This window comes from Tachysurus fulvidraco, chromosome 4 (assembly GCF_022655615.1).
Source record: "Tachysurus fulvidraco isolate hzauxx_2018 chromosome 4, HZAU_PFXX_2.0, whole genome shotgun sequence".
Classification (NCBI taxonomy): Eukaryota; Metazoa; Chordata; class Actinopteri; order Siluriformes; family Bagridae; genus Tachysurus; species Tachysurus fulvidraco.
This window is the reverse complement of record NC_062521.1, coordinates 30,737,881-30,760,143: the sequence shown is the minus strand read 5'-3', so window position 1 is coordinate 30,760,143 and position 22,263 is coordinate 30,737,881. Positions and strand designations below refer to the sequence as shown.

Here is a 22,263-nt window from a genome sequence, read left to right as displayed (position 1 = left end):
TGATGAAATAAAGCATTATGGTGATTATTTTATCTTCAGCTGCAGAATTAATTCTCAGTTAAATACAAATGTTTGGACTACTTAATAAATAAATATATATAAATATACTTATAGAACTACGTAAACATACATTACTGAGAGTACTGCTTGTGTGGTTGGTTCTTTGATGGTTGTAGCATTTGTATTGGATGCAATGGCAGTGGTTTCTTCATTAGCTGTTGAAGGTACAGTTTTAGTTAATTCTCTTGTTGGTGTTGTAGTAGATGTCATTGTTGTAGCAGTGGTTGTTTCCTGAAGTGTACTTGTTTGGGTAACAGTACTTGTCACTGCAGTAGTTTCTGCGATTGTTGAAGCTTGTGTTGTGTATAAAGTTGTCGTTGCAGATTCTGCTGTTAGTGATGTAGTGGATGCTTCACTTGTTGCAGTGGTTGTCCCTGAAATTGTGCTTGTTGGGGTAAAATTTTTTGTTATTGCAGTAGTTTCTGCTGATGTTGGTGGTGTTGTAGGTTGTGTTGTGAATAGAGTTGTGGTGGCAGATTCTGTTGTTGTTGTTGGAGTGGATGTTTCAGTTGTAACAGTGGTGGTCTCTGGAATTGTGTTTGTTGGGGTAACAGTTGTTGTCACTGCAGTAGTTTCTGCTGATGTTGGTGGAGTTGTAGGTTGTGTTGTGTATATTTTTGTGCTGGCAGATTCTGTTGTTGGTGTTGTAGTGGATGTTTCAGTTGTTGGAGTTGTTGTCACTGCAGTAGTTTCTGCTGATGTTGGTTGTGTTGTAGGTCGTGTTGTGTATAGAGTTGTGGTGGCAGATTCTGTTGTTGGTGTTGTAGTGGATGTTTCAGTGGTAACATTGGTTGTCACTACATTAGTTTCTGCTGATGTTGGTGGTGTTGTAGGTTGTGTTGTGTATAGAGTTGAGGTGGCAGATTCTGTTGTTGGTGTTGTAGTGGATGTTTTAGTTGTAACAGTGGTTGTCTCTGCAGTAGTTTCTGCTGATGTTGGTGGTGTTGTAGGTTGTGCTGTGTATAGAGTTGTGGTGGCAGATTCTGTTGTTGGTGTTGTAGTAGATGTTTCAGTTGTTGGAGTGGATGTCACTGCAGTAGTTTCTGCTGATGTTGGTGGTGTTGTAGGTTGTGTTGTGTATAGAGTTGTGGTGGCAGATTCTGTTGTTGGTGTTGTAGTGGATGTTTCAGTTGTAACAGTGGTTGTCACTGCAGTAGTTTCTGCTGATGTTGGTGGTGTTGTAGGTTGTGTTGTGTATAGAGTTGTGGTGGCAGATTCTGTTGTTGGTGTTGTAGTGGAAGTTTCAGTTGTAACAGTGGTTGTCACTTCAGTAGTTTCTGCTGATGTTGGTGGTGTTGTAGGTTGTGTTGTGTATAGAGTTGTGGTGTCAGATTCTGTTGTTGGTAGTGTTGGAGTGGATGTTTCAGTTGTCACAGTGGTTGTCACTGCAGTAGTTTCTGCTGATGTTGGTGGTGTTGTAGGTTGTGTTGTGTATAGAGTTGTGGTGGCAGATTCTGTTGTTGGTGTTGTGGATGTTTCAGTTGTTGGAGTGGTTGTCATTGCAGTAGTTTCTGCTGAAGTTGGTGGTGTTGTAGGTTGTCCTATGTATAGAGTTGTGGTGGCAGATTCTGTTGTTGGTGTTGTAGTGGATGTTTCAGTTGTAACAGTGGTTGTCACTGCAGTAGTTTCTGCTGATGTTGGTGGTGTTGTAGGTTGTGTTGTGTATGGAGATGTGGTGGTAGATTCTATTGTTGGTGTTGGAGTGGATGTTTCAGTTGTAACAGTGGTTGTCACTGCAATAGTTTCTGCTGATGTTGGTGGTGTTGTAGGTTGTGTTGTGTATGGAGTTGTGGTGGCAGATTCTGTTGTTGGTGTTGTAGTGGATGTTTCAGTTGTTGGAGTTGTTGTCACTGCAGTAGTTTCTGCTGATGTTGGTGGTGTTGTAGGTTGTGTTGTGTATAGAGTTGTGGTGGCAGATTTTGTTGTTGGTGTTGTAGTGGATGTTTCAGTGGTAACAGTGGTTGTCACTGCAGTAGTTTCTGCTGATGTTGGTGGTGTTGTAGGTTGTGTTGTGTACAATGTTGTGGTGGCAGATTCTGTTGTTGGTGTTGGAGTGGATGTTTCAGTGGTAACAGTGGTTGTCACTGCAGTAGTTTCTGCTGATGTTGGTGGTGTTGTTGGTTGTGATGTGTATGGAGTTGTGGTGGCAGATTCTGTTGTTGGTGTTGTAGTGGATGTTTCAGTTGTAACAGTGGTTGTCACTGCAGTAGTTTCTGCTGATGTTGGTGGTGTTGTAGGTTGTGTTGTGTATGGAGTTGTGGTGGCAGATTCTGTTGTTGGTGTTGTAGTGGATGTTTCAGTTGTTGGAGTTGTTGTCACTGCAGTAGTTTCTGCTGATGTTGGTGGTGTTGTAGGTTGTGTTGTGTATAGAGTTGTGGTGGCAGATTTTGTTGTTGGTGTTGTAGTGGATGTTTCAGTGGTAACAGTGGTTGTCACTGCAGTAGTTTCTGCTGATGTTGGTGGTGTTGTAGGTTGTGTTGTGTACAATGTTGTGGTGGCAGATTCTGTTGTTGGTGTTGGAGTGGATGTTTCAGTGGTAACAGTGGTTGTCACTGCAGTAGTTTCTGCTGACGTTGGTGGTGTTGTTGGTTGTGTTGTGTATGGAGTTGTGGTGGCAGATTCTGTTGTTGGTGTTGTAGTGGATGTTTCAGTTGTAACAGTGGTTGTCACTGCAGTAGTTTCTGCTGATGTTGGTGGTGTTGTAGGTTGTGTTGTGTATGGAGTTGTGGTGGCAGATTCTGTTGTTGGTGTTGTAGTGGATGTTTCAGTTGTTGGAGTTGTTGTCACTGCAGTAGTTTCTGCTGATGTTGGTGGTGTTGTAGGTTGTGTTGTGTATAGAGTTGTGGGGGCAGAGTTTGTTGTTGGTGTTGTAGTGGATATTTCAGTGGTAACAGTGGTTGTCACTGCAGTAGTTTCTGCTGATGTTGCTGGTGTTGTAGGTTGTGTTGTGTATAATGTTGTCGTGGCAGATTCTGTTGTTGGTGTTGGAGTGGATGTTTCAGTGGTAACAGTGGTTGTCTCTGCAGTAGTTTCTGCTGATGTTGGTGGTGTTGAAGGTTGTGCTGTGTATAGAGTTGTGGTGGCAGATTCTGTTGTTGGTGTTGTAGTGGAAGTTTCAGTTGTAACAGTGGTTGTCACTTCAGTAGTTTCTGCTGATGTTGGTGGTGTTGTAGGTTGTGTTGTGTATAGAGTTGTGGTGGCAGATTCTGTTGTTGGTGTTGTGGATGTTTCAGTTGTTGGAGTGGTTGTCATTGCAGTAGTTTCTGCTGAAGTGGGTGGTGTTGTAGGTTGTCCTATGTATAGAGTTGTGGTGGCAGATTCTGTTGTTGGTGTTGTAGTGGAAGTTTCAGTTGTAACAGTGGTTGTCACTGCAGTAGGTTCTGCTGATGTTGGTGGTGTTGTAGGTTGTGTTGTGTATAAAGTTGTGGTGGCAGATTCTATTGTTGGTGTTGGAGTGGATGTTTCAGTTGTAACAGTGGTTGTCACTGCAATAGTTTCTGCTGATGTTGGTGGTGTTGTAGGTTGTGTTGTGTATGGAGTTGTGGTGACAGATTCTGTTGTTGGTGTTGTAGTGGATGTTTCAGTGGTAACAGTGGTTGTCACTGCAGTAGTTTCTGCTGATGTTGGTGGTGTTGTAGGTTGTGTTGTGTATGGAGTTGTGGTGGCAGATTCTGTTGTTGGTGTTGTAGTGGATGTTTCAGTTGTTGGACTTATTGTCACTGGAATTGTGCTTGTTGGGGTAACAGGTGTTGTCACTGCAATAGTTTCTGCTGATGTTTGTGGTGTTGTAGGTTGTGTTGTGTACAATGTTGTGGTGGCAGATTCTGTTGTTGGTGTTGGAGTGGATGTTTCACTAGTAACAGTGGTTGTCACTGCAGTAGTTTCTGCTGATGTTGGTGTTGTTGTAGGTTGTGTTGTGTACAATGTTGTGGTGGCAGATTCTGTTGTTGGTGTTGGAGTGGATATTTCAGTGGTAGCAGTGATTGTCACTGCAGTAGTTTCTGCTGATGTTGGTGGTGTTGTTGGTTGTGTTGTGTATGGAGTTGTGGTGGCAGATTCTGTTGTTGGTGTTGTAGTGGATGTTTCAGTTGTAACAGTGGTTGTCACTGCAGTAGTTTCTGCTGACGTTGGTGATGTTGTAGGTTGTGTTGTGTACAATGTTGTGGTGGCAGATTCTGTTGTTGGTGTTGGAGTGGTTGTTTCAGTGGTAATAGTGGTTGTCACTGCAGTAGTTTCTGCTGATGTTAGTGGTGTTGTAGGTTGTGTTGTGTATGGAGTTGTGGTGGCAGATTCTGTTGTTGGTGTTGTAGTGGATGTTTCAGTTGTAACAGTGGTTGTCACTGCAGTAGTTTCTGCTGACGTTGGTGATGTTGTAGGTTGTGTTGTGTACAATGTTGTGGTGGCAGATTCTGTTGTTGGTGTTGGAGTGGATGTTTCAGTGGTAATAGTGGTTGTCACTGCAGTAGTTTCTGCTGATGTTGGTGGTGTTGTAGGTTGTGTTGTGTATGGAGTTGTGGTGGCAGATTCTGTTGTTGGTGTTGTAGTGGATGTTTCAGTTGTTGGAGTTGTTGTCACTGCAGTAGTTTCTGCTGATGTTGGTGGTGTTGTAGGTTGTGTAGTGTATAGAGTTGTGGTGGCAGACTTTGTTGTTGGTGTTGTAGTGGATGTTTCAGTGGTAACAGTGGTTGTCACTGCAGTAGTTTCTGCTGATGTTGGTGGTGTTGTAGGTTGTGTTGTGTACAATGTTGTGGTGGCAGATTCTGTTGTTGGTGTTGGAGTGGATGTTTCAGTGGTAACAGTGGTTGTCACTGCAGTAGTTTCTGCTGACGTTGGTGGTGTTGTTGGTTGTGTTGTGTATGGAGTTGTGGTGGCAGATTCTGTTGTTGGTGTTGTAGTGGATGTTTCAGTTGTAACAGTGGTTGTCACTGCAGTAGTTTCTGCTGATGTTGGTGGTGTTGTAGGTTGTGTTGTGTATGGAGTTGTAGTGGCAGATTCTGTTGTTGGTGTTGTAGTGGATGTTTCAGTCGTTGGAGTTGTTGTCACTGCAGTAGTTTCTGCTGATGTTGGTGGTGTTGTAGGTTGTGTTGTGTATAGAGTTGTGGGGGCAGAGTTTGTTGTTGGTGTTGTAGTGGATATTTCAGTGGTAACAGTGGTTGTCACTGCAGTAGTTTCTGCTGATGTTGCTGGTGTTGTAGGTTGTGTTGTGTATAATGTTGTCGTGGCAGATTCTGTTGTTGGTGTTGGAGTGGATGTTTCAGTGGTAACAGTGGTTGTCTCTGCAGTAGTTTCTGCTGATGTTGGTAGTGTTGTAGGTTGTGTTGTGTATGGTGTTGTGGTGGCAGATTCTGTTGTTGGTGTTGGAGTGGATGTTTCAGTGGTAACAGTGGTTGTCACTGCAGTTGTTTCTGCTGATGTTCGTGGTGTTATAGGTTGTGTTGTGTATAGAGTTGTGGTGGCAGATTCTGTTGGTGTTGTAGTGGATGTTTCAGTTGTAACAGTGGTTGTCACTGCAGTAGTTTCTGCTGATGTTGGTGGTGTTGTAGGTTGTGTTGTGTACAGAGTTGTGGTGGCAGATTCTGTTGGTGTAGGAGTGGATGTTTCAGTTGTAACAGTGGTTGTCACTGCAGTAGTTTCTGCTGATGTTGGTGGTGTTGTAGGTTGTGTTGTGTATGCAGTTGTGGTGGCAGATTCTGTTGTTTGTGTTGGAGTGGATATTTCAGTTGTAACAGTGGTTGTCACTGCAGTAGTTTCTGCTGATGTTTGTGGTGTTGTAGGTTGTGTTGTAGGTTGTGTTGTGTACAGAGTTGTGGTGGCAGATTCTGTTGTTGGTATTGGAGTGGATGTTTCAATTGTTGGACTTATTGTCACTGGAATTGTGCTTGTTGGGGTAACAGCTGTTGTGTATGGAGCTGTGGTGGCAGATTCTGTTGTTGGAGTGGATGTTTCAGTTGTAACAGTGGTTGTCACTTCAGTAGTTTCTGCTGATGTTGGTGGTGTTGTAGGTTGTGTTGTGTATAGAGTTTTGGTGGCAGATTCTTTTGTTGGTGTTGGAGTGGATGTTTCAGTTGAAACAGTGGTTGTCATTTCAGTAGTTTCTGCTGATGTTGGTGGTGTTGTAGGTTGTGTTGTGTATGCAGTTGTGGTGGCAGATTCTGTTGTTAGTGTTGGAGTGGATATTTCAGTTGTAACAGTGGTTGTCACTGCAGTAGTTTCTGCAGTAGTTTCTTCTGATGTTTGTGGTGTTGTAGGTTGTGTTGTGTACAATGTTGTGGTGGCAGATTCTGTTGTTGGTGTTGGAGTGGATGTTTCAGTGGTAACAGTGGTTGTCACTGCAGTAGTTTCTGCTGATGTTGGTGCTGTTGTAGGTTGTGTTGTATACAATGTTGTGGTGGCAGATTCTGTTGTTGGTGTTGGAGTGGATGTTTCAGTGGTAACAGTGGTTGTCACTGCAGTAGATTCTGCTGATGTTGGTGGTGTTGTAGGTTGTGTTGTGTACAATGTTGTGGTGGCAGATTCTGTTGTTGGTGTTTTAGTGGATGTTTCAGTTGTAACAGTGGTTGTCACTGCAGTTGTTTCTGCTGATGTTGGTGGAGTTGTAGGTTGTGTTGTGTACAGAGTTGTGGTGGCAGATTCTGTTGTTGGTGTTGGAGTGGATGTTTCACTGGTAACAGTGGTTGTCACTGCAGTAGTTTCTGCTGATGTTGGTGGTGTTGTAGGTTGTGTTGTGTATAGAGTTGTGGTGGCAGATTCTGTTGTTGGTGTTGGAGTGGATGATTCAGTGGTAACAGTGGTTGTCACTTCAGTAGTTTCTGCTGATGTTTGTGGTGTTGTAGGTTGTGTTGTGTACTGTGTTGTGGTGGCAGATTCTGTTGTTGGTGTTGGAGTGGATGATTCAGTGGTAACAGTGGTTGTCACTTCAGTAGTTTCTGCTGATGTTTGTGGTGTTGTAGGTTGTGTTGTGTACTGTGTTGTGGTGGCAGATTCTGTTGTTGGTGTTGGAGTGGATGTTTCAGTGGTAACAGTGGTTGTCACTTCAGTCGTTTCTGCTGATGTTGGTGGTGTTGTAGGTTGTGTTGCGTACAATGTTGTGGTGGCAGATTCTGTTGTTGGTGTTGTAGTGGATGTTTCAGTGGTAACAGTGGTTGTCACTGCAGTAGTTTCTGCTGATGTTGGTGGTGTTGTAGGTTGTGTTGCGTACAATGTTGTGGTGGCAGATTCTGTTGTTGGTGTTGGAGTGGATGATTCAGTGGTAACAGTGGTTGTCACTTCAGTAGTTTCTGCTGATGTTGGTGGTGTTGTAGGTTGTGTTGTGTATGGAGTTGTGGTGGCAGATTCTGTTCTTGGTGTTGGAGTGGATGTTTCAGTGGTAACAGTGGTTGTCACTTCAGTAGTTTCTGCTGACGTTGGTGGTGTTGTAGGTTGTGTTGCGTACAATGTTGTGGTGGCAGATTCTGTTGTTGGTGTTGTAGTGGATGTTTCAGTGGTAACAGTGGTTGTCACTGCAGTAGTTTCTGCTGATGTTGGTGGTGTTGTAGGTTGTGTTGTGTACAATGTTGTGGTGGCAGATTCTGTTGTTGGTGATGGAGTGGATGTTTCAGTGGTAACAGTGGTTGTCACTGCAGTAGTTTCTGCTGATGTTGGTGGTGTTGTAGGTTGTGTTGTGTATGGAGTTGTCGTGGCTGATTCTGTTGTTGGTGTTAGAGTGGATGTTTCAGTGGTAACAATGGTTGTCTCTGCAGTAGTTTCTGCTGATGTTGGTGGTGTTGTAGGTTGTGTTGTGTACAATGTTGTGGTGGCAGATTCTGTTGTTGGTGTTGTAGTGGATGTTTCAGTTGTTGGAGTTGTTGTCACTGCAGTAGTTTCTGCTGATGTTGCTGGTGTTGTAGGTTGTGTTGTGTATAATGTTGTCGTGGCTGATTCTGTTGTTGGTGTTAGAGTGGATGTTTCAGTGGTAACAATGGTTGTCTCTGCAGTAGTTTCTGCTGATGTTGGTGGTGTTGTAGGTTGTGTTGTGTATGGAGTTGTGGTGGCAGATTCTGTTGTTGGTGTTGGAGTGGATGTTTCAGTGGTAACAGTGGTTGTCACTGCAGTTGTTTCTGCTGATGTTCGTGGTGTTATAGGTTGTGTTGTGTATAGAGTTGTGGTGGCAGATTCTGTTGGTGTTGTAGTGGATGTTTCAGTGGTAACAGTGGTTGTCACTGCAGTAGTTTCTGCTGATGTTGGTGGTGTTGTAGGTTGTGTTGTGTACAGAGTTGTGGTGGCAGATTCTGTTGGTGTTGGAGTGGATGTTTCAGTTGTAACAGTGGTTGTCACTGCAGTTGTTTCTGCTGATGTTGGTGGAGTTGTAGGTTGTGTTGTGTACAGAGTTGTGGTGGCAGATTCTGTTGTTGGTGTTGGAGTGGATGTTTCAGTGGTAACAGTGGTTGTCACTGCAGTAGTTTCTGCTGATGTTGGTGGTGTTGTAGGTTGTGTTGTGTATAGAGTTGTAGTGGCAGATTCTGTTGTTGGTGTTGGAGTGGATGTTTCAGTGGTAACAGTGGTTGTCACTGCAGTAGATTCTGCTGATGTTGGTGGAGTTGTAGGTTGTGTTGTGTACAGAGTTGTGGTGGCAGATTCTGTTGTTGGTGTTGTAGTGGATGTTTCAGTTGTAACAGTGGTTGTCACTGCAGTTGTTTCTGCTGATGTTGGTGGAGTTGTAGGTTGTGATGTGTACAGAGTTGTGGTGGCAGATTCTGTTGTTGGTGTTGGAGTGGATGTTTCAGTGGTAACAGTGGTTGTCACTGCAGTAGTTTCTGCTGATGTTGGTGGTGTTGTAGGTTGTGTTGTGTATAGAGTTTTGGTGGCAGATTCTGTTGTTGGTGTTGGAGTGGCTGTTTCAGTTGAAACAGTGGTTGTCATTTCAGTAGTTTCTGCTGATGTTGGTGGTGTTGTAGGTTGTGTTGTGTATGGAGTTGTGGTGGCAGATTCTGTTGTTTGTGTTGGAGTGGATATTTCAGTTGTAACAGTGGTTGTCACTGCAGTAGTTTCTGCTGATGTTTGTGGTGTTGTAGGTTGTGTTGTAGGTTGTGTTGTGTACAGAGTTGTGGTGGCAGATTCTGTTGTTGGTGTTGGAGTGGATGTTTCAGTTGTTGGACTTATTGTCACTGGAATTGTGCTTGTTGGGGTAACAGCTGTTGTCACTGCAGTATTTTCTTCTGATGTTTTTGGTGTTGTAGGTTGTGTTGTGTACAATGTTATGGTGGCAGATTCTGTTGTTGGTGTTGGAGTGGATGTTTCAGTGGTAACAGTGGTTGTCACTGCAGTAGTTTCTGCTGATGTTGGTGCTGTTGTAGGTTGTGTTGTATACAATGTTGTGGTGGCAGATTCTGTTGTTGGTGTTGGAGTGGATGTTTCAGTGGTAACAGTGGTTGTCACTGCAGTAGTTTCTGCTGATGTTGGTGGTGTTGTAGGTTTTCTTGTGTATAGAGTTGTGGTGGCAGATTCTGTTGTTGGTGTTGGAGTGGATGATTCAGTGGTAACAGTGGTTGTCACTTCAGTAGTTTCTGCTGATGTTGGTGGTGTTGTAGGTTGTGTTGTGTATGGAGTTGTGGTGGCAGATTCTGTTCTTGGTGTTGGAGTGGATGTTTCAGTGGTAACAGTGGTTGTCACTTCAGTAGTTTCTGCTGATGTTGGTGGTGTTGTAGGTTGTGTTGCGTACAATGTTGTGGTGGCAAATTCTGTTGTTGGTGTTGTAGTGGATGTTTCAGTGGTAACAGTGGTTGTCACTGCAGTAGTTTCTGCTGATGTTGGTGGTGTTGTAGGTTGTTTTGTGTACAATGTTGTGGTGGCAGAATCTGTTGTTGGTGTTGGAGTGGATGATTCAGTGGTAACAGTGGTTGTCACTTCAGTAGTTTCTGCTGATGTTGGTGGTGTTGTAGGTTGTGTTGTGTATGGAGTTGTGGTGGCAGATTCTGTTCTTGGTGTTGGAGTGGATGTTTCAGTGGTAACAGTGGTTGTCACTTCAGTAGTTTCTGCTGACGTTGGTGGTGTTGTAGGTTGTGTTGCGTACAATGTTGTTGTGGCAGATTCTGTTGTTGGTGTTGTAGTGGATGTTTCAGTGGTAACAGTGGTTGTCACTGCAGTAGTTTCTGCTGATGTTGGTGGTGTTGTAGGTTGTGTTGTGTACAATGTTGTGGTGGCAGATTCTGTTGTTGGTGTTGGAGTGGATGTTTCAGTGGTAACAGTGGTTGTCACTGCAGTAGTTTCTGCTGAAGTTGGTGGTGTTGTAGGTTGTGTTGTGTATGGAGTTGTGGTGGCAGATTCTGTTGTTGGTGTTGTAGTGGATGTTTCAGTTGTAACAGTGGTTGTCACTGCAGTTGTTTCTGCTGATGTTGGTGGAGTTGTAGGTTGTGTTGTGTACAGAGTTGTGGTGGCAGATTCTGTTGTTGGTGTTGGAGTGGATGTTTCGGTGGTAACAGTGGTTGTCACTGCAGTTGTTTCTGCTGATGTTGGTGGTGTTGTAGGTTGTGTTGTGTATAGAGTTGTGGTAGCAGATTCTGTTGTTGGTGTTGGAGTGGATGTTTCAGTGGTAACAGTGGTTGTCACTGCAGTAGTTTCTGCTGATGTTGGTGCTGTTGTAGGTTGTGTTGTATACAATGTTGTGGTGGCAGATTCTGTTGTTGGTGTTGGAGTGGATGTTTCAGTGGTACCAGTGGTTGTCACTGCAGTAGTTTCTGCTGATGTTGGTGGTGTTGTAGGTTGTGTTGCGTACAATGTTGTGGTGGCAGATTCTGTTGTTGGTGTTGTAGTGGATGTTTCAGTGGTAACAGTGGTTGTCACTGCAGTAGTTTCTGCTGATGTTGGTGGTGTTGTAGGTTGTGTTGTGTATAGAGTTGTGGTGGCAGATTCTGTTGTTGGTGTTGGAGTGGATGATTCAGTGGTAACAGTGGTTGTCACTTCAGTAGTTTCTGCTGATGTTGGTGGTGTTGTAGGTTGTGTTGTGTATGGAGTTGTGGTGGCAGATTCTGTTCTTGGTGTTGGAGTGGATGTTTCAGTGGTAACAGTGGTTGTCACTTCAGTAGTTTCTGCTGATGTTGGTGGTGTTGTAGGTTGTGTTGCGTACAATGTTGTGGTGGCAAATTCTGTTGTTGGTGTTGTAGTGGATGTTTCAGTGGTAACAGTGGTTGTCACTGTAGTAGTTTCTGCTGATATTGGTGGTGTTGTAGGTTGTGTTGTGTACAATGTTGTGGTGGCAGATTCTGTTCTTGGTGTTGGAGTGGATGTTTCAGTGGTAACAGTGGTTGTCACTTCAGTAGTTTCTGCTGACGTTGGTGGTGTTGTAGGTTGTGTTGCGTACAATGTTGTGGTGGCAGATTCTGTTGTTGGTGTTGTAGTGGATGTTTTAGTGGTAACAGTTGTTGTCACTGCAGTAGTTTCTGCTGATGTTGGTGGTGTTGTAGGTTGTGTTGTGTACAATGTTGTGGTGGCAGATTCTGTTGTTTTTGTTGGAGTGGATGTTTCAGTGGTAACAGTGGTTGTCACTGCAGTAGTTTCTGCTGAAGTTGGTGGTGTTGTAGGTTGTGTTGTGTATGGAGTTGTGGTGGCAGATTCTGTTGTTGGTGTTGGAGTGGATGTTTCAGTTGTAACAGTGGTTGTCACTGCAGTTGTTTCTGCTGATGTTGGTGGAGTTGTAGGTTGTGTTGTGTACAGAGTTGTGGTGGCAGATTCTGTTGGTGTTGTAGTGGATGTTTCAGTTGTAACAGTGGTTGTCACTGCAGTTGTTTCTGCTGATGTTGGTGGAGTTGTAGGTTGTGTTGTGTACAGAGTTGTGGTGGCAGATTCTGTTGTTGGTGTTGGAGTGGATGTTTCAGTGGTAACAGTGGTTGTCACTGCAGTTGTTTCTGCTAATGTTGGTGGTGTTGTAGGTTGTGTTGTGTATAGAGTTGTGGTAGCAGATTCTGTTGTTGGTGTTGGAGTGGATGTTTCAGTTGCAACAGTGGTTGTCACTTCAGTAGTTTCTGCTGGTGTTGGTAGTGTTGTAGGTTGTGTTGTGTATGGAGTTGTGGTGGCAGATTCTGTTGTTGGTGTTGGAGTGGATGTTTCAGTGGTAACAGTGGTTGTCACTTCAGTAGTTTCTGCTGATGTTGGTGGTGTTGTAGGTTGTGTTGCGTACAATGTTGTGGTGGCAGATTCTGTTGTTTGTGTTGTAGTGGATATTTCAGTTGTAACAGTGGTTGTCACTGCAGTAGTTTCTGCTGATGTTGGTGGTGTTGTTGGTTGTGTTGTGTATAGAGTTGTGGTGGCAGATTCAGTTGTTGGTGTTGGAGTGGATTTTTCAGTGGTAACAGTGGTTGTCACTGCAGTTGTTTCTGCTGATGTTGGTGGTGTTATAGGTTGTGTTGTGTATAGAGTTGTGGTGGCAGATTCTGTTGTTGGTGTTGTAGTGGATGTTTCAGTTGTAACAGTGGTTGTCACTGCAGTAGTTTCTGCTGTTGTTGGTGGTGTTGTAGGTTGTGTTGTAGGTTGTGTTGTGTACAGAGTTGTGGTGGCAGATTCTGTTGTTGGTGTTGGAGTGGATGTTTCAGTGGTAACAGTTGTTGTCAATGCAGTTGTTTCTGCTGATGTTGGTGGAGTTGTAGGTTGTGTTGTGTAGAGAGTTGTGGTGGCAGATCCTGTTGTTGGTGTTGGAGTGGATGTTTCAGTGGTAACAGTGGTTGTCACTGCAGTAGTTTCTTCTGATGTTGGTGGTGTTGTAGGTTGTGTGGTGTATAGAGTTGTGGTGGCAGATTCTGTTGGTGTTGTAGTGGATGTTTCAGTGGTAACAGTGGTTGTCACTTCTGTAGTTTCTGCTGATGTTGGTGGTGTTGTAGGTTGTGTTGCGTATGGAGTTGTGGTGGCAGATTCTGTTGTTGGTGTTGGAGTGGATGTTTCAGTGGTAACAGTTGTTGTCACTGCAGTAGTTTCTGCTGATGTTGGTGGTGTTGTAGGTTGTGTTGTGTACAATGTTGTGGTGGCAGATTCTGTTGTTTTTGTTGGAGTGGATGTTTCAGTGGTAACAGTGGTTGTCACTGCAGTAGTTTCTGCTGAAGTTGGTGGTGTTGTAGGTTGTGTTGTGTATGGAGTTGTGGTGGCAGATTCTGTTGTTGGTGTTGGAGTGGATGTTTCAGTTGTAACAGTGGTTGTCACTGCAGTTGTTTCTGCTGATGTTGGTGGAGTTGTAGGTTGTGTTGTGTACAGAGTTGTGGTGGCAGATTCTGTTGGTGTTGTAGTGGATGTTTCAGTTGTAACAGTGGTTGTCACTGCAGTTGTTTCTGCTGATGTTGGTGGAGTTGTAGGTTGTGTTGTGTACAGAGTTGTGGTGGCAGATTCTGTTGTTGGTGTTGGAGTGGATGTTTCGGTGGTAACAGTGGTTGTCACTGCAGTTGTTTCTGCTAATGTTGGTGGTGTTGTAGGTTGTGTTGTGTATAGAGTTGTGGTAGCAGATTCTGTTGTTAATGTTGGAGTGGATGTTTCAGTTGCAACAGTGGTTGTCACTTCAGTAGTTTCTGCTGATGTTGGTAGTGTTGTAGGTTGTGTTGTGTATGGAGTTGTGGTGGCAGATTCTGTTGTTGGTGTTGGAGTGGATGTTTCAGTGGTAACAGTGGTTGTCACTTCAGTAGTTTCTGCTGATGTTGGTGGTGTTGTAGGTTGTGTTGCGTACAATGTTGTGGTGGCAGATTCTGTTGTTTGTGTTGTAGTGGATATTTCAGTTGTAACAGTGGTTGTCACTGCAGTAGTTTCTGCTGATGTTGGTGGTGTTGTTGGTTGTGTTGTGTATAGAGTTGTGGTGGCAGATTCAGTTGTTGGTGTTGGAGTGGATTTTTCAGTGGTAACAGTGGTTGTCACTGCAGTTGTTTCTGCTGATGTTGGTGGTGTTATAGGTTGTGTTGTGTATAGAGTTGTGGTGGCAGATTCTGTTGTTGGTGTTGTAGTGGATGTTTCAGTTGTAACAGTGGTTGTCACTGCAGTAGTTTCTGCTGTTGTTGGTGGTGTTGTAGGTTGTGTTGTAGGTTGTGTTGTGTACAGAGTTGTGGTGGCAGATTCTGTTGTTGGTGTTGGAGTGGATGTTTCAGTGGTAACAGTTGTTGTCAATGCAGTTGTTTCTGCTGATGTTGGTGGAGTTGTAGGTTGTGTTGTGTAGAGAGTTGTGGTGGCAGATCCTGTTGTTGGTGTTGGAGTGGATGTTTCAGTGGTAACAGTGGTTGTCACTGCAGTAGTTTCTTCTGATGTTGGTGGTGTTGTAGGTTGTGTGGTGTATAGAGTTGTGGTGGCAGATTCTGTTGGTGTTGTAGTGGATGTTTCAGTGGTAACAGTGGTTGTCACTTCTGTAGTTTCTGCTGATGTTGGTGGTGTTGTAGGTTGTGTTGCGTACAATGTTGTCGTGGCAGATTCTGTTGTTGGTGTTGTAGTGGATATTTCAGTTGTAACAGTGGTTGTCACTGCAGTTGTTTCTGCTGATGTTGGTGGTGTTGTAGGTTGTGTTGTGTACAGAGTTGTGGTGGCAGATTCTGTTGTTGGTGTTTGAGTGGATGTTTCAGTTGTTGGACTTATTGTCACTGGAATTGTGCTTGTTGAGGTAACAGGTGTTGTCACTGCAGTAGATTCTGCTGATGTTTGCGGTGTTGTAGGTTGTGTTGTGTACAATGTTGTCGTGGCAGATTCTGTTGTTGGTGTTGAAGTGGATGTTTCATTGGTATCAGTGGCTGTCACTGCAGTAGTTTCTGCTGATGTTGGTGGTGTTGTAGGTTGTGTTGTGTACAATATTGTGGTGGCAGATTCTGTTGTTGGTGTTGGAGTGGATGTTTCAGTGGTAACAGTGGTTGTCACTTCAGTAGTTTCTGCTGATGTTGGTGTTGTTGTAGGTTGTGTTTTGTATGGAGTTGTGGTGGCAGATTCTGTTGTTGGTGTTGTAGTGGATGTTTCAGTTGTTGGACTTATTGTCACTGGAATTGTGCTTGTTTGGGTAACAGGTGTAGTCACTGCAGTAGTTTCTTCTGATGTTTGTGGTGTTGTAGGTTGTGTTGTGTACAATGTTATGGTGGCAGATTCTGTTGTTGGTGTTGGAGTGGATGTTTCAGTTGTAACAGTGGTTGTCACTTCAGTAGTTTCTGCTGATGTTGGTGGTGTTGTAGGTTGTGTTGTGTATGGAGTTATGGTGGCAGATTCTGTTGTTGGTGTTGGAGTCGATGTTACAGTGGTAACAGTGGTTGTCACTTCTGTAGTTTCTGCTGATGTTGGTGGTGTTGTAGGTTGTGTTGCGTACAATGTTGTCGTGGCAGATTCTGTTGTTGGTGTTGTAGTGGATATTTCAGTTGTAACAGTGGTTGTCACTGCAGTTGTTTCTGCTGATGTTGGTGGTGTTGTAGGTTGTGTTGTGTACAGAGTTGTGGTTGCAGTTTCTGTTGTTGGTGTTGGAGTGGATGTTTCAGTTGTTGGACTTATTGTCACTGGAATTGTGCTTGTTGAGGTAACAGGTGTTGTCATTGCAGTAGATTCTGCTGATGTTTGTGGTGTTGTAGGTTGTGTTGTGTACAATGTTGTGGTGGCAGATTCTGTTGTTGGTGTTGGAGTGGATGTTTCAGTGGTAACAGTTGTTGTCAATGCAGTAGTTTCTTCTGATGTTGGTGGTGTTGTAGGTTGTGTTGTGTATAGAGTTGTGGTGGCAGATTCTGTTGGTGTTGTAGTGGATGTTTCAGTGGTAACAGTGGTTGTCACTTCTGTAGTTTCTGCTGATGTTGGTGGTGTTGTAGGTTGTGTTGCGTACAATGTTGTCGTGGCAGATTCTGTTGTTGGTGTTGTAGTGGATATTTCAGTTGTAACAGTGGTTGTCACTGCAGTTGTTTCTGCTGATGTTGGTGGTGTTGTAGGTTGTGTTGTGTATGGAGTTGTGGTGGAAGATTCTGTTGTTGGTGTTGGAGTGGATGTTTCAGTTGTTGGACTTATTGTCACTGGAATTGTGCTTGTTGAGGTAACAGGTGTTGTCACTGCAGTAGATTCTGCTGATGTTTGCGGTGTTGTAGGTTGTGTTGTGTACAATGTTGTGGTGGCAGATTCTGTTGTTGGTGTTGAAGTGGATGTTTCATTGGTAACAGTGGCTGTCACTGCAGTAGTTTCTGCTGATGTTGGTGGAGTTGTAGGTTGTGTTGTGTACAATATTGTGGTGGCAGATTCTGTTGTTGGTGTTGGAGTGGATGTTTCAGTGGTAACAGTGGTTGTCACTTCAGTAGTTTCTGCTGATGTTGGTGGTGTTGTAGGTTGTGTTGAGTATGGAGTTGTGGTGGCAGATTCTTTTGTTGGTGTTGTAGTGGATATTTCAGTTGTAACAGTGGTTGTCACTGCAGTAGTTTCTGCTGATGTTGGTGGTGTTGTAGGTTGTGTTTTGTATGGAGTTGTGGTGGCAGATTCTGTTGTTGGTGTTGTAGTGGATGTTTCAGTTGTTGGACTTATTGTCACTGGAATTGTGCTTGTTTGGGTAACAGGTGTTGTCACTGCAGTAGTTTCTTCTGATGTTTGTGGTGTTGTAGGTTGTGTTGTGTACAATGTTATGGTGGCAGATTCTGTTGTTGGTGTTGGAGTGGATGTTTCAGTTGTAACAGTGGTTGTCACTTCAGTAGTTTCTGCTGATGTTGGTGGTGTTGTAGGTTGTGTTGTGTATGGAGTTGTGGTGGCAGATTCTGTTGTTGGTGTTGGAGTGGATGTTTCAGTTGTAACAGTGGTTGTCACTTCTGTAGTTTCTGCTGATGTTGGTGGTGTTGTAGGTTGTGTTGCGTACAATGTTGTCGTGGCAGATTCTGTTGTTGGTGTTGTAGTGGATGTTTCAGTTGTAACAGTGGTTGTCACTGCAGTTGTTTCTGCTGATGTTGGTGGTGTTGTAGGTTGTGTTGTGTACAGAGTTGTGGTTGCAGTTTCTGTTGTTGGTGTTGGAGTGGATGTTTCAGTTGTTGGACTTATTGTCACTGGAATTGTGCTTGTTGAGGTAACAGGTCTTGTCACTGCAGTAGATTCTGCTGATGTTTGTGGTGTTGTAGGTTGTGTTGTGTACAATGTTGTGGTGGCAGATTCTGTTGTTGGTGTTGGAGTGGATGTTTCAGTGGTAACAGTGGTTGTCACTTCAGTAGTTTCTGCTGTTGTTGGTGGTGTTGTAGGTTGTGTTGAGTATGGAGTTGTGGTGGCAGATTCTGTTGTTGGTGTTGTGGATATTTCAGTTGTAACAGTGGTTGTCACTGCAGTAGTTTCTGCTGATGTTGGTGGTGTTGTAGGTTGTGTTGCGTACAATGTTGTGGTGGCAGATTCTGTTGTTGGTGTTGGAGTGGATGTTTCAGTGGATTCAGTGGTCGTCACTGCAGTAGTTTCTGCTGATGTTGGTGGTGTTGTAGGTTGTGTTGAGTATGGAGTTGTGGTGGCAGATTCTGTTCTTGGTGTTGGAGTGGATGTTTCAGTGGTTACAGTGGTTGTCACAGCAGTAGTTTCTGCTGATGTTGGTGGTGTTGTAGGTTGTGTTGTGTATAGAGTTGTTGTGGCAGGTTCTGTTGTTGGTGTTGGAGTGGATGTTTCAGTGGTAACAATGGTTGTCACTGCAGTAGTTTCTGCTGATGTTGGTGGTGTTGTAGGTTGTGTTGTGTACAATGTTGTAGTGGCAGATTCTGTTGTTGGTGTTGGAGTGGATGTTTCAGTGGTAACAGTGGTTGTCACTGCCGTAGTTTCTGCTGATGTTGGTGGTGTTGTAGGTTGTGTTGTGTATAGAGTTGTGGTGGCAGATTCTGTTGGTGTTGTAGTGGATGTTTCAGTGGTAACAGTGGTTGTCACTGCAGTTGTTTCTGCTGATGTTGGTGGAGTTGTAGATTGTGTTGTGTACAGAGTTGAGGTGGCAGATTCTGTTGTTGGTGTTGTAGTGGATATTTCAGTTGTAACAGTGGTTGTCACTGCAGTTGTTTCTGCTGATGTTGGTGGTGTTGTAGGTTGTGTTGTGTACAGAGTTGTGGTTGCAGTTTCTGTTGTTGGTGTTGGAGTGGATGTTTCAGTTGTAACAGTGGTTGTCACTTCAGTAGTTTCTGCTGATGTTGATGGTGTTGTAGGTTGTGTTGTGTATGGAGTTGTGGTGGCAGATTCTGTTGTTGGTGTTGGAGTGGATGTTTCAGTGGAAACAGTGGTTGTTTCTGCAGTAGTTTCTGCTGATGTTGGTGGTGTTGTAGGTTGTGCTGTGTATAGACTTGTGGTGGCAGATTCTGTTGCTGGTGTTGGAGTGGCTGTTTCAGTGGAAACAGTGGTTGTCACTTCAGTAGTTTCTGCTGATGTGTGTGGTGTTGTAGGTTGTGTTGAGTATGGAGTTGTGGTGGCAGATTCTGTTGTTGGTGTTGTGGATATTTCAGTTGTAACAGTGGTTGTCACTGCAGTAGTTTCTGCTGATGTTGGTGGTGTTGTAGGTTGTGTTGTGTACAATGTTGTGGTGGCAGATTCTGTTGTTGGTGTTGGAGTGGATGTTTCAGTGGAAACAGTGGTTGTTTCTGCAGTAGTTTCTGCTGATGTTGGTGGTGTTGTAGGTTGTGCTGTGTATAGACTTGTGGTGGCAGATTCTGTTGCTGGTGTTGTAGTGGATGTTTCAGTTGTTGGAGTGGTTGTCACTGCAGTAGTTTCTGCTGATGTTGGTGGTGTTGTAGGTTGTGTTGTGTATAGAGTTGCGGTGGCAGATTCTGTTCTTGGTGTTGTAGTGGATGTTTCAGTTGTAACAGTGGTTGTCACTGCAGTAGTTTCTGCTGATGTTGGTGGTGTTGTAGGTTGTGTTGTGTTTAGAGTTGTGGTGGCAGATTCTGTTGTTGGTGTTGGAGTGGATTTTTCAGTGGTAACAGTGGTTGTCACTGCAGTAGTTTCTGCTGATGTTGGTGGTGTTGTAGGTTGTGTTGTGTACAATGTTGTGGTGGCAGATTCTGTTGTTGGTGTTGTATTGGATGTTTCAGTGGTAAAAATGGTTGTTTCTGCAGTAGTTTCTGCTGATGTTGGTGGTGTTGTAGGTTGTGTTGTATACAATGTTGTGGTGGCAGATTCTGTTGTTGGTGTTGGAGTGGATGTTTCAGTGGTAACAGTGGTTGTCACTGCAGTAGTTTCTGCTGATGTTGGTGGTGTTGTAGGTTTTGTTGTGTATGGAGCTGTGGTGGCAGATTCTGTTGTTGGAGTGGATGTTTCAGTTGTAACAGTGGTTGTCACTTCAGTAGTTTCTGCTGATGTTGGTGGTGTTGTAGGTTGTGTTGCGTACAATGTTGTGGTGGCAGATTCTGTTGTTGGTGTTGGAGTGGATGTTTCAGTGGAAACAGTGGTCGTCACTGCAGTAGTTTCTGCTGATGTTGTTGTAGGTTGTGTTGTGTATAGACTTGTGGTGGCAGATTCTGTTGTTGGTGTTGTAGTAGATGTTTCAGTGGTAACAGTGGTTGTCACTGCAGTAATTTCTGCTGATGTAGGTGGTGTTGTAGGTTGTGTTGTGTACAGAGTTGTGGTGGCAGATTCTGTTGTTTGTGTTGGAGTGGATGTTTCAGTGGTAACAGTGGTTGTCACTGCAGTAGTTTCTGCTGATGTTGGTGGTGTTGTAGGTTGTGTTGTGTATAGAGTTGTGGTGGCAGATTCTATTGTTGGTGTTGTAGTGGATGTTTCAGTTGTTGGAGTTGTTGTCACTGCAGTAGTTTCTGCTGAAGTTGGTGATGTTGTATTTTTTGTTGTGTATAGAGTTGTGGTGTCAGATTCTGTTGTTGGTGTTGGAGTGGATGTTTCAGTTTTTGGAGTTGTTGTCACTGCAGTAGTTTCTGCTGATGTTGGTGGTGTTGTAGGTTTTGTTGTGTATATAGTTGTGGTGGCAGATTCTGTTGGTGTTGTAGTTGATGTTTCAGTTGTAAAAGTGTCTGGTGATGTAGTGGATTCTTCAGTTGCTGCAGTGGTTGTCTCAGGAATTGTACTTGTTGGGGTGCTAGTCGTTGTCAATGTGGTTGTTTCTGCTGATGTTGGTGGTGTTGTAGGTTGTGTTGTGTACAAACCTGAGGTGGTTAATTCTGTTGTTTCCTTGCTTGTTGTATCTTGAGTTGTACTCATATTTGTATTTGTAAATTCTGTTGATGTAGTGGATGCTACATTTGTAGGGCTTGTTTTATCCTCTGTAGTTGTTGAATCCAGAATCGTACTTGTTGGAGCATTATTCAGTATAGATGTAGTTGTTTCTGCTGTTGTTTGTGCTTGTGCTGTGTATGCACTGAGCCCCAGCCATAGACATACTGTTACAAGTGTAGAATATAATTATTTAATCTACTGAAATAAGTTTCGGTCGTGTAATTTTGCATTAAGTCGAAAATAAAATCTATAACTCTCTTACATTCTGGCATTCATTAGATCAGTTAATGTATGAAGAGAATTCACATAGTATATTACATTAAAACCTGCTTCTATTCTTATGCAATGCCGCTTTGAGACAATGTGAATTGTTAAAAGTGATATACATATAAATAAGTGTAAAATGATAAATGAAATAGAAATACCACAATTAAATGTGACTATCAATTTAATTACTCTTTTCTACTGACACACACACACACACACACACACACACACACACACACACACACACACACACACACACACACACACACATCCTATTGTTGCATGTTTCAAATTTGAAAAAATACATTTGTTTGTGACAAATAAGTATGATTTATTATTTATTAAGATAAAGTATTAATTTAATAAATTATAATAATATTTGCAGACACTTTTTGTATTTGTTTTGTAAATATTTTATAGATACACATTCAATCTTAAAATATCAGGTTTACTTACATATTGTGAGATAAGCAAAACTGATCTTGTCATATTTAGAAAAATCAAACCTGTTGATATTGAATTAGACAAAAATCAGAGCTTTAGTTGTATTATATGTGTAAAATAGTATTTAGCAACTAAAATATTAACAGAATCTATAATATATTTAACTAATGAATATAATAATAAGATTAACATTTAATCCTCTTAATTTATTTTCTGTTATATTTATTTTACAAGTCTGTTCCCATGAACTATATAAAAATCAATATGAAATAAATAAAAAAGAGCTACATTACCTTGTTTTATTCTTGAAACTCATGACTGTCAAATTTAAACACTGAAAATTTGTCCCTGTAACTCTGTCAGTAATAGCCTTAATGAGAATAGAGTCTGTCATGACAATTGGTTCACCCGAAGTGTAAGCAGGCTTTATTAGGAGTGGTTAGAGGTGTAGCTCATGAAAACAAACAAACAAACAAACAATCTGCAGCCTCTTGACGCAAAACCCTTCGTCACACCCAAAGGTGTCTGTCATTGTGCTATGCCACTATTTAGTGGTTAGAGGTGTAGCTCAACAGGTGTCTTCACCTTTTTATGACAATGACTATTTTCCTGCAACTTAACAACAATGGATGTGTTTCGTAATGCAGAGATTATTATCAGAAATAAAACTGAGTAAATATGTTAATCACACAAATCAGGAAATTTACTACTGTAACAGTGACCTTAAGACAATAAAATTTATGCATTTTAAAAGTGGTCATTGTCCTTCACCTTCTTATTAAAGCCATAATTATACAAACTGAGTATGTATTAGATATCTAAATTCACATTCAGTACTTGAAATGTTTAAGTCTTTATTTAGGTGGTGTCAAGTGACTTTATCTGTATGATCTATACAGACATTATTTATTAAACAATTTATATAATAATTTTGATGATTATTATTATCAGTAGTATCTTTATACAGTAGCAGTATCCTTATACATACATTTTGTATGTATGTGTCTCTTTAGTAGAGAATCTTTTCATCGCTATTATAAATATGTACTCTTAATGCTAACCACAATTCACTGAATAAAATGGCTTAAGATTTCTCCAATTTTAGTATGTCTTTGATTTGATTTAATTATGAAGTTATACAAGAAATGTAAAAAAACAATGAACAATGTAAAAAAAAATAAAACGAACAGGCCTCTTGACGTGAAACACTTTGTCACACCCAAATGTGTGTCATTGTGCTGTGTCACAATTTTACATAACAATACTTACAATACAAAGGTCAGACCTTCCATCGTACCTGAAAAATGAGTCACCGGTACTGGAATTTTGTTAGCGTCTTCCATGACCCAATGTTTTGTTTGTAGAACAAAAGTTACACCTTTTTTC

General features: G+C 42.6%; 1 protein-coding gene and 1 long non-coding RNA gene across 3 annotated transcripts in view; both read right to left on the bottom strand.

Annotated features, from left to right (window-relative positions):
• The window catches only part of LOC113646501, a 201,010-nt gene that overhangs the window by 71,055 nt on the left and 107,692 nt on the right, over positions 1-22,263 (bottom strand). The window contains exon 1 of one of the 2 annotated variants that reach the window (XM_047812368.1): positions 131-706. The exons of the other annotated variant lie outside the window; for it this stretch is intronic. Coding sequence (XP_047668324.1) covers positions 131-270 — 140 coding nt within the window. The 5' untranslated portion in view covers positions 271-706. Of the gene's footprint in view, positions 1-130; positions 707-22,263 lie in introns of those variants that run through there. 2 annotated transcript variants of the gene reach the window in all.
• On the bottom strand, positions 19,872-21,453 carry LOC113646515. Its single transcript, XR_003441473.2, has 3 exons — positions 21,171-21,453; positions 20,890-20,939; positions 19,872-20,330 (listed from the first exon to the last, which is right to left on the bottom strand). It is a non-coding gene; the product is annotated as an uncharacterized LOC113646515 (long non-coding RNA).